This window comes from Schistocerca nitens, chromosome 3, assembly GCF_023898315.1.
Source record: "Schistocerca nitens isolate TAMUIC-IGC-003100 chromosome 3, iqSchNite1.1, whole genome shotgun sequence".
Taxonomy (NCBI): Eukaryota; Metazoa; Arthropoda; class Insecta; order Orthoptera; family Acrididae; genus Schistocerca; species Schistocerca nitens.
The window spans coordinates 611623460-611637792 of record NC_064616.1 but is presented as its reverse complement, the minus strand read 5'-3'; the positions used below and the strand labels follow the sequence as shown (position 1 = coordinate 611637792).

Genomic DNA, 14333 nt, shown 5'->3' with positions numbered 1-14333 from the left:
TGCAACCAAGATTTCTCTCTTTTTGCATCCAATAATCAGTTGCCCAACGTGGACTTTGCCATCTTGTTCTTCTTCTATGAGTCAGTTTTGCTCTTTAAGAGTTCGGTAAAGCGTCAAACTTTTTTAATGTGTTCTCCTAACTCACCACTTTCATCTCGTTAATATTCTACGGACCCCTCCCTTCTAAACCCATTTTTCTCATTTTTTTATGACAATGGTTGTTTCTTGATTTGCCCTATGTATACAGCCCACCCATGTTTTCCCTTTCTATCGCCGTAAGGAATGTATCATCATTATAAGCAGCTACATACCAAATCTCTCCTACATCTAACCAGCACTTTCCCTCTTTACAGTTGGATTAGTGAAGTACTCAGTTCAACTTCATTTCCTTTCCTCACAAATATTCAATTTTTTCTGACCACAAATAGAAGTTTAAATATATCTTGTAATTGCCATTACAGTCACCGAATGGGGCTATAACTAATGACTGGTGTCTTGTTTTAAAATATCCCTGTTTAAGTCTCGCATTCTAAAAGACTGCTTTGTTAAATTAATATTACAACACGGATAGCCAATCCATCTTACAGGGAAATTCCTCCTGAAACTGTTGTTCCCGTTGGCTGTTCCATCTTTCCTCTGTCATTATCTCTGCTTTCCCTTCTTCTGACCTCCTATCTCCGGCATTCCATATGCTGGATTGCATCAAAGGTTGATCCGAGGTATTTCTGTAACTACAAGTGTGAATTTACACTGAGCTAACAAAAGTCATGGGATACCTCTCAGTATCGTGTCGGACCTCCTTTTGCCCAGTCTAGTGCAGAAACTCGACGTGGCACGGATTCAACAGGAAGTCCCATGTAGAAATACTGAGCTATGCTGCCTCTATGACTGTCCATAATTGCGAAAGTGTTGCCGGTGCAGGATGTTGTACACTCACCGACCACTCGACTGTGTCCCATAAATGTTCTATGAGATTCAAGTCGGTCGATCTGGGTGGCCAAATTATTCACTATAAATTTTCCAGAACGTTCTTCAAACCAATCGCGAACAGTTGTGGCCCAGTGACACATCATTATTTGTCGTTGCAGGCGATGTCGTGCTGTTAGCCAAGACACTCGCATCGGTCGGCTGCTGCCATAGTCTGTTAACAAGAAATTTCGCTGCACTGTCCTAACGGATACTTTAGTCGTACGTCCCACATAGATTTCTGCAGTTATTTCCCGCTTCTCAATACAACAGAGATGACCCCAGATACACAACTCAGGGAGTATCATGGGCGGCTCCGGAACGGCAGCTACTGCGTTGAGAAAATTCTTAATTTGAATTCAATAATCTGTCAAAGAATACTGAGTTCCGGGAAAATTGTGGTGTCTTTCATAGATTTCAAAAAGGCTTTTGACTCAGTGGACAATGAACCCTGGACGCGTTCATCAGGGAATTCCGAGTGAAACCCAGATTCGCGAGTAAAATCAGAGACCCAAACAGGGTGAATTTCATGGGGGAACTGCCCAGGCCCTCTAAAATAAAGACAGGCGTGAGACAAGATTGCTGTCTATCACCGATACTAATCAGCTGTGTTCTATAAAAGATTGTAGAAATTTGGAAATCAAAACTCGAAAATAAAGGAATAGGCTCGATCTGCTTAGGCACAAAATCTGAAGGAATTCAAATCAATTGCATGGCCTTTGCAGATGACTTTGAGATACCCCAGAGGAAGTGATCATCCAGACCAATTAATTGAAGACATATTCTGTAAACGAGTTTGGCACTTTATCAGTAAGTGTCCGTTTTGATCGCGTATAGCTTTACAGTGACTGGTTTCGGCTTACTGCCATTATCAGACTTGTTACAAAAAAGAAAAAATACTAATGTGACAATAATGGGCTCAATTGGCTGAATACCAAGCATACAGAAAATCTAAGAATCTTTTTATGTATTCTTAGTTTTTCTGTATATTTGGTCTTCAGCCAATTGTTTGTATTAGTCTCACAATAGTGTTTCTTTTTTTTTTCCTCTTTTGTAACAGGTCTGACGGTGGCAGTGAGCTGAACCGGACATTGTGAATACTATAGTTATATGCTATCAAGACGGACATTTCTGAATAACAAACATCCAACTTTTTAGAAAGCATCGCCAGTCGGACAGGGCTGAGGACCTCGATAGAAACGATCAAATTCAAGATGAGTAACAAATATAGGCCGACATTCCTTGAAATAGAGATAGAACATATTACGAGAGTAAAAAAATTCAAATACCTCGGCGAGATCACACAGGAAAATTGACTAGAAAAAGCTGTGATAGGTGATCGCATCTCAAAAATGGACGGATCGTATCGGCTCACTATAATCTTTTACAACAAGACGTGCATCTCCTGAAGCGTCAAACTAAGACACTATAATACTGTGGTGAATAGAGAATGCCTGCACGCCAGTGAATGCCTGTCGATGAGCTACAAGCTGGAGAAGTTGGGAAAACCTACCAAAAATTATGAATGTGATCCACACTCAGGCCGACTGGGGACTTCGAAGTAGCAAAGAAGGCTACCGGAATGTGTACAGGATCTCGAAGACCACGAGGAAAAGGATGCTGATATTTCTTAGACAGTTGTACAAAATCGACAAAAATTGGCCATCCAAACAAATATTTGATTACTTCTGGAACAAGAAACCACCACGACGTGAATTTAAAGAAGGTGGGAAAGACTTTCAGAGACCCAGCACTCAGTAAGGACTCATTTTAGAAGGGAACGTGTGTAGAAACAGAATACAGAGTGGAAAGAAGAATTACAAATACCTGAAGAACACGGACAGAAGAACAAAAGCAACAGTAAAGTGACTTATGACGGATTGTTGGAGACAGAAGAAACTCTGGACAATGAGGCCAAAATGAAGTCGTAGCGTGATCTTAAATGGTCAGCTCTCCAAGAATAGTAACAACAATAATAATAAAACTGCATCGTAGGTTGTTAATAGTGAAAACCATTACTTAAATATGGAAATTGGTAGAAATAGCCTGCCGGGGTGGCCGAGCGGTTCTAGGCGCTACAGTCTGGAACCGCGCGACCGCTACGGTCGCCGGTTCGAATCCTGCCTCGGGCATGGATGTGTGTGATGTCCTTAGGTTAGTTAGTTTTAAGTAGTTCTAAGTTCTAGGGGACTGATGGCCTCAGAAGTTAAGTTCCATAGTGCTCAGAGCCATTTGAACCATTTGGTAGAAATATGTGTGTGATGACGTACTAACACCTGTGAATAAGTATTTAAGTAAACACTATCATGCAAAGTGAGCATTCCTGCCACGATGAAGCCACACTGCACCATACATCCTCTCTCTGTAGCTAATGTTAATTGGGCTTACGTTCCATAACATCTTCTTTATTGATAACGGTCTACCTCAGACTTCTTTGTGCATTAAGGTATTCAGATACATGCATCTCTCTCTCAGTGGTTATGCCGTCGTGGAAAGTCCCCTGTTTTCATGATTTGGCAAATTTCTTTAATGTTAAAGTTGCACCAGATTGCCCTTCCTATCACCACAGTCGTCAGGTAAGCTAAGTGATGGAATTCGTGCTCATCATCTGTCTGTGAAATGTGTAAACTTATTTCTGTGTGCTATCGTATTTTAACTGTTTGCGTATCATATTTTCTGAGGCGAAAATTGGTGAACAGCAGATTTGCTTAACTAAACGTGGAAAGCCGCAACGGCATATATACTAATCAGTCAAGAAACATACAGATTCGTCGCACTATATAGGATGGTCTGATACAGTCTGAAAAGCTTACAAGTTTGTTGCAGGGTAGATTTTGCAGAGATATAATTGTTAAGAAAAAAATTTGATACGTTCCACCGTTTCAAATTTAGTTATCATTGAAGTTAACCAAACATGTTGCACGCAAATTCAAGCAGCCTGTCAGATACAATTATTATCAGTTGTTCTCACAGCGTATATGATAATACACAAGGTTACTCAGCTACTGGCTCTGGTTCGATCCTTACTATCGCCCCATGTCCAATTTGCGTACCGCTCTCTCGTTCGGTTTTAGGAAACCAAACGAAAAACACTTTGGGCAGCACCATCTCTGGCAGGTGCTTGAATTTACAGGCGCAACTAACCGACTAATTGAATCGGAAACGGCGCAACGTATCGATATTTTTTTCGTAACAGTTAGTTCTCAACACAACCTACCCTTCAGCACCCTACACGTTTTTCAGGCAGTTTCTGACCACCCTGTTTAAATTAACCGTCATTAATTAATCTCATTCGTGTCATGAAGTTGTTTGATAGTCTATTCCGGCTTCACTCAAACAATATGCTTCCTAGTCCCCTGAGTACGATTCGGTTCTTTTATGTGAAATTTTTGAGAGCGTTTTTTTAATTTGCTATGAGAAGGTAATGGTTTCTTGATAGAGCAGTCGAGTGACCCATCCGATTTTTTTCGGTGATTTCTCCTTTAGCCACCTTTCATCCCCTCATGTTGGCTGCAATCCATGAGGACCGCATTTTCTAGGACCCACACAGATTTCGCTTTAAATCGAGTAATTTAGACTCGTCAAGTTTGTGTTATCAAATGGGGACCATACGACATTAAGACGTACATGACCTGATTCTGATTTTATCTGACCCTATATGATTCGATTTAAACTCACTGAAGACAGCTATTCAATAGCTGTAATCTAGATGTGCAATAAAAATAGAGATTGAATTTGCGACTGATTCCTGAATTCCTTTTCCCTTTTTGAAATATCCGACAGTCGCTGTGCACAACAGTTCTGATGAAATATTGTTCCGATGAAAACTTAGTTAAAACAAATTTTCAGTATTATTTCATTATTTTTGGTGCACAGAGACGTAGTATAATTTCTGTCTCGTCAAAATGTGGGAATACGGACAGATAGATGCAGCCTATTTCACAGATTTTCGCACTCAGGTTGCAACGTAATCGTGACTTATTTCGTTTCATAATCGTTAAAAGTATTTAACGTATATATGTTGAAATATTTTATTATGTTTGCAATCTCTTATGTAGACATGGAAACTCATCCCGAAGAAAATAACGTAGATCTTCTGGACAGTTTTAGCGTAAAACAATTTGCCTTTTAAACGTAAATTACATGGCAGATCTGTCTGTTCCATTTGCATAAGCGCACAGGTGCTTTGAACTGAAATGACAGACGGTCTCGAAAACAGCTCTCAAACAGATGAATATTGACGAAGTCCTCAAAACGTTTAGAAAACTATCTTTGTAATTTTTTCAAGACCACAAAGAATTCTTGTAAGCTCTCGTTTCCTTTAACGCCAGTTAGGTTAGGGAAATGGTCGGCATTTCTTGTCAAAATTCGTGCCTTCCATAATCCTCTTATGTTTTTAAATTAATTCCCATTAAATCAGAAGTAAGTTGTTTCTCACCTTGCAGTTTCTCACTGTGAGCAGTGTGTAATCAGGTCCATCTGAAACGCAAGGTCTGCAATCTATTTTGGATTTTCTAATTTTCGTTCCTGATTTTCTTTTCCCTTCATACACTCAGCAATAGCATGTTTCAAATCAAAAAACGTTTCAGGAATGACCCTTGACTTAATCATCGTACTTTGCAGTAATGTATAAAGTCTTCGTGTTCTTCGTTCAGTCCTATCAAAACCTGTTGCAGCTGACAGTTAAATAATGCGCGCCACTTCAGAAACCATGCTTGCAGATGTAGCACAAGGTTCTTCCCGATTTACAAAACAATGAACCCCGTCTGTCGAGCTTTGTAGTGTTCTGCATCATCAACTAAATCTTTAAATTTTTTTCTGCGTGGCGTTGTAAAGTCGTTCCATAGCAAATTTGCGGTACCTGCCGATTACGCCACTGCATCATGGATATTGAGAGTTCTCACCCCTCTTTTCTTTCATCTTTTAAAGGCTTGTGACGACGAATCATAGAACTACCACTTTTTGTGCAAACAGACACTGGACCCGTCAACTTCCCTTATACAATAAACAAATAGTGAAACAGCTATGACACCACGTTTCTGTTGGACTGAAAAATGTCGTGCCAACCGAAAAATGCCACACCGCAATGCTAAATGAAGTATTGCGTTGTACCGAGTACTTCAGAGTAGGACCGAACAAAGTCGAGACAGGTCAAGCCTCAGCCCGCATGTGTGCAACACATAGTGATCGAGTACAGTTTTGCACGTCGTGCCAGACCGTGCATTGACAGTACAATCCAAAGCAGGTTAACAACAATTTTGCCAAATTAGTAACACTGTTATTAAGAATCATAGTTTGTTAAAAGTAAACCCTGCACATCCAGGCCTTGTGCTATCTTACTTTGAGATCTTTACTCGAGTTAGCCGGCCGCTATGACCGAGCGGTTCTAGGCGCTTCACTCCGGAACCGCACTGCTGCTAAGGTCGCAGGTTCGAATCCTGCCTCGGTCATGGATGTGTGTGATGTCCTTAGGTTAGTTAGGTTTAAGTAGTTCTAAGTCTATGGGACTGATGACCTCAGATATTAAGTCCCACAGTGCTTAGAGCCATTTGAACGATTTACTCGAGCTCGGCGAGTAACTGCGTCTTTATGTGGTGTGTTGCAGTGACAAGTGCCTGAACCAGTACAAGATGAACATCTTCTGCAAGGAGGCGCAGGCGCACCTGCAGCTGCACCCGGCGGCGGCGGGTGCGGTCGCGGGGGCGGGCTCGTCGGGCGCGCTCATCACACCCGACCTGTGGCTGCGCGACTGCCGCCCCCCTGCAGCCTCCGCCTCCGCCTCGCCCACGCCACCCCCATCCTGCTCCGACGCAGACGCCTCCACCGCCAGCCCCGCAGACGCCGAGGCCACCGTGACGCCGCCCCCGCCGCCACCGCCGCCGCCGCCGTCGCTGCCGCCGGCGGAACCCGTACTGCCTCTGGTATCAAAACTGCGCTCCTGTCATAGACATCCGTATCTATTAGGGAGTTTGCAGCATGAGTAGATTGGACAGTGTGTTGGGCGACGATGACACGAATTCACCCTAAAACTATTCTTCGCCCCCTTAAAATAGCACACTAGTCGCATGGGAGCGCTTTAGATGAAGTACCAGCGGGTGATACGATCCCTCACTGCTTTCGTTAAGTCATTGCAGTGAAGCAATGACACACTCTGGTGAGAAAAGTCATAGGACAGCGATAAGCACATAGCGAATGGTAGTATTAACACGTACGCAAGTTATAAAGGGTCAGCGCATTTGGCGTGTCTTCCATTTTCAATACTCTGAGATCCACAGTGTGGTGTCACAGCCAGACACCACACTTGCTAGGTGGTAGCTTTAAATCGGCCGCGGTCCATTAGTACATGTCGGACCCGCGTGTCGCCACTGTCAGTGATCGCAGACCGAGCGCCACCACACGGCAGGTCTCGAGAGACGGACTAGCACTCGCCCCAGTTGTACGGACGACGTAGCTAGCGATGCACACTGACGAAGCCTCGCTCATTTGCAGAGCAGATAGTTAGAATAGCCTTCAGCTAAGTCAATGGCTACGACCTAGCAAGGCGCAATTAGCTTGTATCTAAAGAGTCTCACTTGTATCGTCAAGAGCGATGTACCACAAGGATGGATTAAAGTTAAGTATTCCAGAAGCTACGTACTTTTCTTTATAGCATTCATTACGTATCCTGTTTCAGACCTCACGCCATCCTTCGTGAGCTTATAGCGTGCATTTCGGTCTCCTCAAACACACTGTGTCGGCACTTCTGTCGACACATCACACAGTGCCAAGAGTATGTCGAGAATATCAAATTTTAGGCATCAGCTCTCACCGCGAACAAAGCAGTGGCTGCCGGTCTTCACTTAACCACCGAGAGCAGCGGCGTTTTACCGTAGAGTTGTCAGTGCTAACAGACAAGCAACATTGCTTGAAATAACCTCAGAAATCAATGTGTGACGTAGACGAACGTATCCGTTAGGACAGTGGGGCGAAGTTTTGCATTATTGATCTATGGCAGCAGACGACCGACGCAAGTGCCTTTGCTAACAGCACGATATCGCCTAAGGCGCCCCTCCTGGGCTCGTGACTGTGTCGATTGGACTCTGGGCGACTTAAAAACCGTGGCCTGGTCACACGAGTCCCAATATCAGTTCGTTAGAGGTGATGGTAAGGTTGGAGTGTAGCGCAAACCCCGCGAAGCCATGGGCCCAAGTGGTCAACAAGGCACTGTGCAAGCTTGTGGTGGCTCCATAATGATGTGGGCTGTGTTTACTTGGAATGGAATTGGTCCTCTGACCCAACTGACCCCATCACTGACGGAAGTTTGTTATGTTCGGCTACCCGGAGACCATTTGTTCCCAAATAATGATAGAATTTTTATGGATGACAATACGCCATGCCACAGGGCCACAATTGTTCGCGATTGGCTCAAAGTACATTCTGGAAAATTCGAGCGAATGATTTGGCCACCCAGATCGTGTGACATGAATCCCATCGAACGTTTATGGGACATAATCGAGAGTTCTTGTACAAAATCCTGTACCGGCAACACTAGCGCGGTTGTGGACGGCTATACAGGCAGCATGGCTCAATATTTCTGCAGGGGACTTCCAACGATTTCTTGAATCCATGCCACGTCGAGTTGCTGCACTACACTTGGCAGAATTTTTATTACTAGTATAGCTTTTTAACCCTTTTTAGATTATTTTATATCGCAGTGGAAATATGTTCACCGATGATAAAGGCGTTATACTGTAATGGTGGTGTGCAGGAGTGTCATCACGGTCTCGATGGAAGTGGAACGATGAGTATGACTATGGGGCCCTGTGGAATTGGAGGTAGTGACTAAAAGTAAGTGAAGTGGAGAAAGAGAAGGAGAAGGAAATAGTAGGATGACGTGAGGTGGAGCATTGTTAAAATGTTCAAATGTGTGTGATTTCCTAAGGGACCAAACTGCTTAATTCATCGGTCCCTAGACTTACACACTACTTAAACTAACTTAAACTAGATTATTTTATATCGCAGTGGAAATATGTTCACCGATGATAAAGGCGTTATACTGTAATGGTGGTGTGCAGGAGTGTCATCACGGTCTCGATGGAAGTGGAACGATGAGTATGACTATGGGGCCCTGTGGAATTGGAGGTAGTGACTAAAAGTAAGTGAAGTGGAGAAAGAGAAGGAGAAGGAAATAGTAGGATGACGTGAGGTGGAGCATTGTTAAAATGTTCAAATGTGTGTGATTTCCTAAGGGACCAAACTGCTTAATTCATCGGTCCCTAGACTTACACACTACTTAAACTAACTTAAACTAAATTATCCTAAGAACAACATACACACACCCATGCCCGAGGGAGGAATCGAAACTCCGGCGGGAGAGGCCGCGCAATCCGTGACATGGCGCCTCAAACCACGCGGCCACTCCGCCCACTCAGCACGGCTGGAGCATAGTGATCACAGTTGGGTAGAAGAGCATATCTCTGAACGGATTTCATCGTTGGAGAGTGCAAAAGGATGGATAAGGCGTGAAAGTCCATGAAAAGAGTAATCTGGATGTAGTGACACGGCAAGCATTTATATTGCTGCTTAGTGGGTCGGATACTGCGTGCTGGGACTGGATTTTATGGTTGATTTATTGGATCCAAGGGTGCTGTGGGAAGAGAAGAAGGTGTGGGAAGTGGATGAGTTGGTGTAGGACGTGAGTCGAAGGTATGCAGATGGGGAAAGTGAGGTGGCATGCACTTCTTTCCAGAATTTCAAGCTTTTAGAGGAGGTAGAGACCCAGACAACATTATCGTAATTTAGGATGGGGCAGATGAGTTTTGTAGTTGAGGATGATGGTAGAAAGTTGTTCACCCCTGGTGTGGCCTCGTAGTCGTTCTGGTCTAGCTTCAAGCAAATGCCAGGATGGTTTCTTTGAAAGGGCACAGCCGACTTGCTTCACCATCCTTCCCTAATACGATGGGACAGATGACCTCGCTGTTTGGTCCCCTCCCCAAATCAACCAACCAGCCACCCATTGTTTTGGTCAGTTTCGGGTTTGTATTGGATGGTATGAAGGTATGAGTTCCATGTTATTTTTCTGTCGAGGTTTAGTCCTAAGTACTTTTCTGTGTTAGAGGGAAGGGCTGACTGTAAATGGAGAGTTGGCAGTCAGGACGACAGTAACGCTACCAAGGAATTTCCTTGTAGCTGTCACATATTACATCACTCAAACAGGAGATGCAAAGAATGTAGGGGGAAGGCATGGGAGAGTTGGAGGGTGCAGTGAGTAGCTATGTAGGTAAGTGGTGTCATCAGCATATTACAGGAGATAGGTGAGGGGGGGGGGGGGGGGGGTGTCGGAATGTCTGCAGTGTACAGGATGTAAGTGAAGGGGGACAAGATAGACTGTTGAGGCCTACTTGCAGTGGCATGAAATGCAGGAGCAGGTATGGTTGATTGTAACAGATGTAGGACGGTGAAGAAGGAAATATGCTATAATGTCAGACATGTACAGTATGACCAAAAGTAACTGGAGACCCTTACCTCATGTCTCCTGCATAAGAGATACAATTATGGACATATTTACCCTTTTAAAACTTCTTAAGTCGACTGTTGGTGGAATGTTTGTCAAGTTTAAACGCGAAGGAACACCCACAGCCAAACCAAAACCACATAGACCTCGTGTTCTGATTGACAGGTATTGAGGAGCAGTGCTACCAAAAGTACTGCTAGCACAACGAATGTGTGTAGAGAGTTAAAAAGAACGGGGCACAATGATCGATCAGCTCCTCATTACGCACAGGTATCTGTAGTCTATGCTAAGCGATGCTTGAGATGTTGTAAAGAGCGACGCCACTGGAAACGAGTAACCTGGAATGATGAATCACACTGCACCATGTGGCAGTCCTATCGAAGTGTTTGGATTCGGCTAATGCTTGGAGAACTTTGCCTGCTATAATGTATAATGCTAACAGTGAAGTACAGAGGAGATGGTGTTATGGTATGATGGTGTTTATCGTATTTAGGGCGTGCTGAAGAAAATGCTAAATCAGGAAGAGTATGAAGACATTTTACAGTAGTATGTACAGTAGAGGAACATTTCAGAGGCGATGATTGTCTGTATCAGCATGACAATGTATCTTGTCATAAAGCAAAACTTTTGAGGCAATGGTTTATGGACGATAACACGCCAAAAATGGACTTGCCTGCCCAGAGTTCCGACATCAACCGAATGGAACACCTCTGGGAGGATTAAGAACATCGACTTCGCTCTAGACCTCAGCGTCCAACATCACTACCTTCTCTACTGCAGGCTCTTAAGAGAGAATGGGCAGTCATTCCTCAGCAGACATTCAGAAACCTCACTTACTGTGTCCCCAGCACAGTTCAAGCCATCATAAAGGCGAGGGGTGGACGCACCCCATATTAACGTCAACTGTAAACAAACAAACACCGTCCAAACAGGCCTTGAAGGCCCAACGGCACCGGTCGGCCGCCCTGTCGCTCTCAGCCCTTAGGCGTCACCGGATGCGGATATGGTGGGGTATGTCATCAGCACACTGCTCTCCCGGGGTACCGATCGGCCGCCCTGTCACTCTCAGCCCTTAGGCGTCACCGGATGCGGATATGATGGGGTATGTGATCAACACACTGCTCTCCTGGCCGGTGTCAGTTTTCTTGACCAGTGTCGCTACTTCTCAGTCAAGTAGCTACTCAACTGCCCTCACAAAGGCTGAGTGCAACCGACTTGCCAATACCACTCGGCAGACCTCGGACATTGGGCCATCCAAGTACTACCCAAGCACAACAACGCTTATCTCTGGTGATCTGACGGGAACTAGTGTTACCACTGCGGCAAGGCCGTTGGCCTGTTGTCCACTGTGGGCGTCCAAATACGTTCTATCATATAGTGTAGTTAACTGGGAGTGTACGGATTTGTAGCTTGAAGAGCGGTCCTAAATTCCATACCCAGTGAAAAGGTATTTCGACATCAAGTGAGAAAAATTGGTAGACTTTAGTTTATTTAATTAATATGCAATAAATTGTGTGATGCAAAGAAGTCGTTCGTGGATGGAATTGTTGGGTCGAAAGACACACTGGATGCTGAGGGCAACTAGGCTTAGCACATGCTGTATTCGAAAGTTTTAGACGACCATTGCAGCTACGATTGTAAATGTCATAGTTGTAAGAAATTTCATCTACATCTACATTCATATTCCGCAAGCCACCCAACGGTGTGTGGCGGAGGGCACTTTGCGTGCCACTGTCATTACCTCCATTTCCTGTTCCAGTCGCGTATGGCTCGCGGGTAGAACGACTGCCGGAAAGCCTCCGTGCGCGCTCGAATCTCTCTAATTTTACATTCGTGATCTCCTCGGGAGGTATAAGTAGGGGGAAGCAATATATTCGATACCTCATCCAGAAACGCACCCTCTCGAAACCTGGCGAGCAAGCTACACCGCAATGCAGAGCGCCTCTCTTGCAGAGTCTGCCACTTGAGTTCGCTAAACATCTCCGTAACGCTATCACGCTTACCAAATAACCCTGTGACGAAACGCGCCGCTCTGCTTTGGATCTTCTCTATCTTCTCTGTCAACCCGACCTGGTACGGATCCCACACTGATGAGCAATACTCAAGTAGAGGTCGAACGAGTGTTTTGTAAGCCACCTCCTTTGTTGACGGACTACATTTTCTAAGGACTCTCCCAATGAATCTCAACCTGGCACCCGCCTTACCAACAATTAATTTTATATGATCATTCCACTTCAAATCGTTCCGCACGCATACTCCCAGATATTTTACAGAAGTAACTGCTACCAGTGTTTGTTCCGCTGTAATATAATCATACAATAAAGGATCCTTCTTTCTATGTATGTCTATTAGTATGGACAGGTTTTTATTACAACTCACAGTCACGTAACACAGCATAACAACAGTGATCGTAAAAATACAGCAACCGACATGGATTGGAGACCAGTTTCACTCCTTGTTAATGTCAGTCTGTTTTGAACTTGACAAGTATTGCTGCTGTCAATGAACACAGGTCCAGCTCAACCAGTTTCTGAATGAACATTGCGAACGAAACTAAATGCAATAGATATTTGGCGACCAGTACCTTGCAGACGGCCATTTTTCACAGGCATATAAAACTGTACTTCTTCAGTGGGCCAAACAAGACACAAACTGGACAATATCTGAGTGGGGGCGTGTAGTATGATTCGACAACTTACGATCTGCCTCTTTTCAAATAATGTAAGAGTCGAGCACAGTGATAGCCCGATGTGGCGTTTCACCTGCAGTGAGTGGATGGCGTAGTTCAGGCTGGAAGTGATTAGCTGCTTTTTTTTGGGTGGATTGGTGTTTTTCGTACAATGGTTTGTTACGGCTATCGTGAGCATGAACCAGGATGTTTATTTTTAACATTCTCAGTGACCAATGGTTCCCCTTACTTCTATAAATTTAAGATGAGTTTGCTGCGGACACCCCCGTCTTGCAAGATGACGATAACTGTGTTCACGGGGCTGCATGCATACGTACCTGGTTTGACGAATACTCAAGCAACGTATCGCTCCTCGACTATCCCCCTAAATCACCCAACCTTAATTGCATACAAAATATTTGCGATTATCTGGAAAAGCACGGGAAACGTACCAGTCACCATCGCGGACAATATATTCGTTTCGAGTATTCATCATCATCATCATCAGTCATTTGATAGCCACTGCTGGGTAATCGTCTCCTCAAGACTTCCCACGCATTATGGTCTTGAGCTATATGCATCTATGTTCTTGCTGCATGTTTTCTAAATATCATCTAACCGTATTTCAATCCAGCAAAGACCTTAGTTTGCCCATCTACCTTCCATCCCTGTGTACATATGCCACCCACCATCATTTCATTTTTATTACTGTCATAACTATGGCCTCAACTTCAGTATGTTTCCTGATCTGTTTGTTCTTTTTACTTTTTCCCCTGGTAGTTCTTACCGTGTCTCTCTGTTGCTTGCTGGGTAATCTTAAGTTTTTAGAGTCTGTCGTACTAAGACTCCATGTTTCAAGTGAAAACTGTGAATGCTCACTGACTGTAAACTTTCTTTTTCAAAAATGTGTGTGAATTCCTAAGGGACCAAACTGCTTAGGTCGTCGGTCCCTAGACTTACACACTACTTAAACTAACTTATGCTAAGAACAACACACACCCATGGCCGAGGGAGGACTCGAACTTCCGGCGGGAGGTTTCCTTTTCAGAAACTGTGGATGCTTTGTGCCGAAAACCTTTTTCAGTTTACCAGAAGCAGCTTAGGCCATTATCACTACCCTATTTATTTTGCTGTCAGACTAGTCTTCGCCTGTAACTGCCCTAAATGCAGGGTTATTGATAAGTGCCTCTGAGACTTCTACATCTA

General features: G+C 44.1%; 1 protein-coding gene across 1 annotated transcript in view; it reads left to right on the top strand.

Moving 5' to 3' along the window:
* The window catches only part of LOC126249359 (sine oculis-binding protein homolog), a 296311-nt gene that overhangs the window by 250931 nt on the left and 31047 nt on the right, over window positions 1-14333 (top strand). Inside the window, exon 3 of the mRNA XM_049951012.1 lies at window positions 6572-6764. Coding sequence (XP_049806969.1) covers window positions 6572-6764 — 193 coding nt within the window. The remainder of the gene's footprint in view (window positions 1-6571; window positions 6765-14333) is intronic.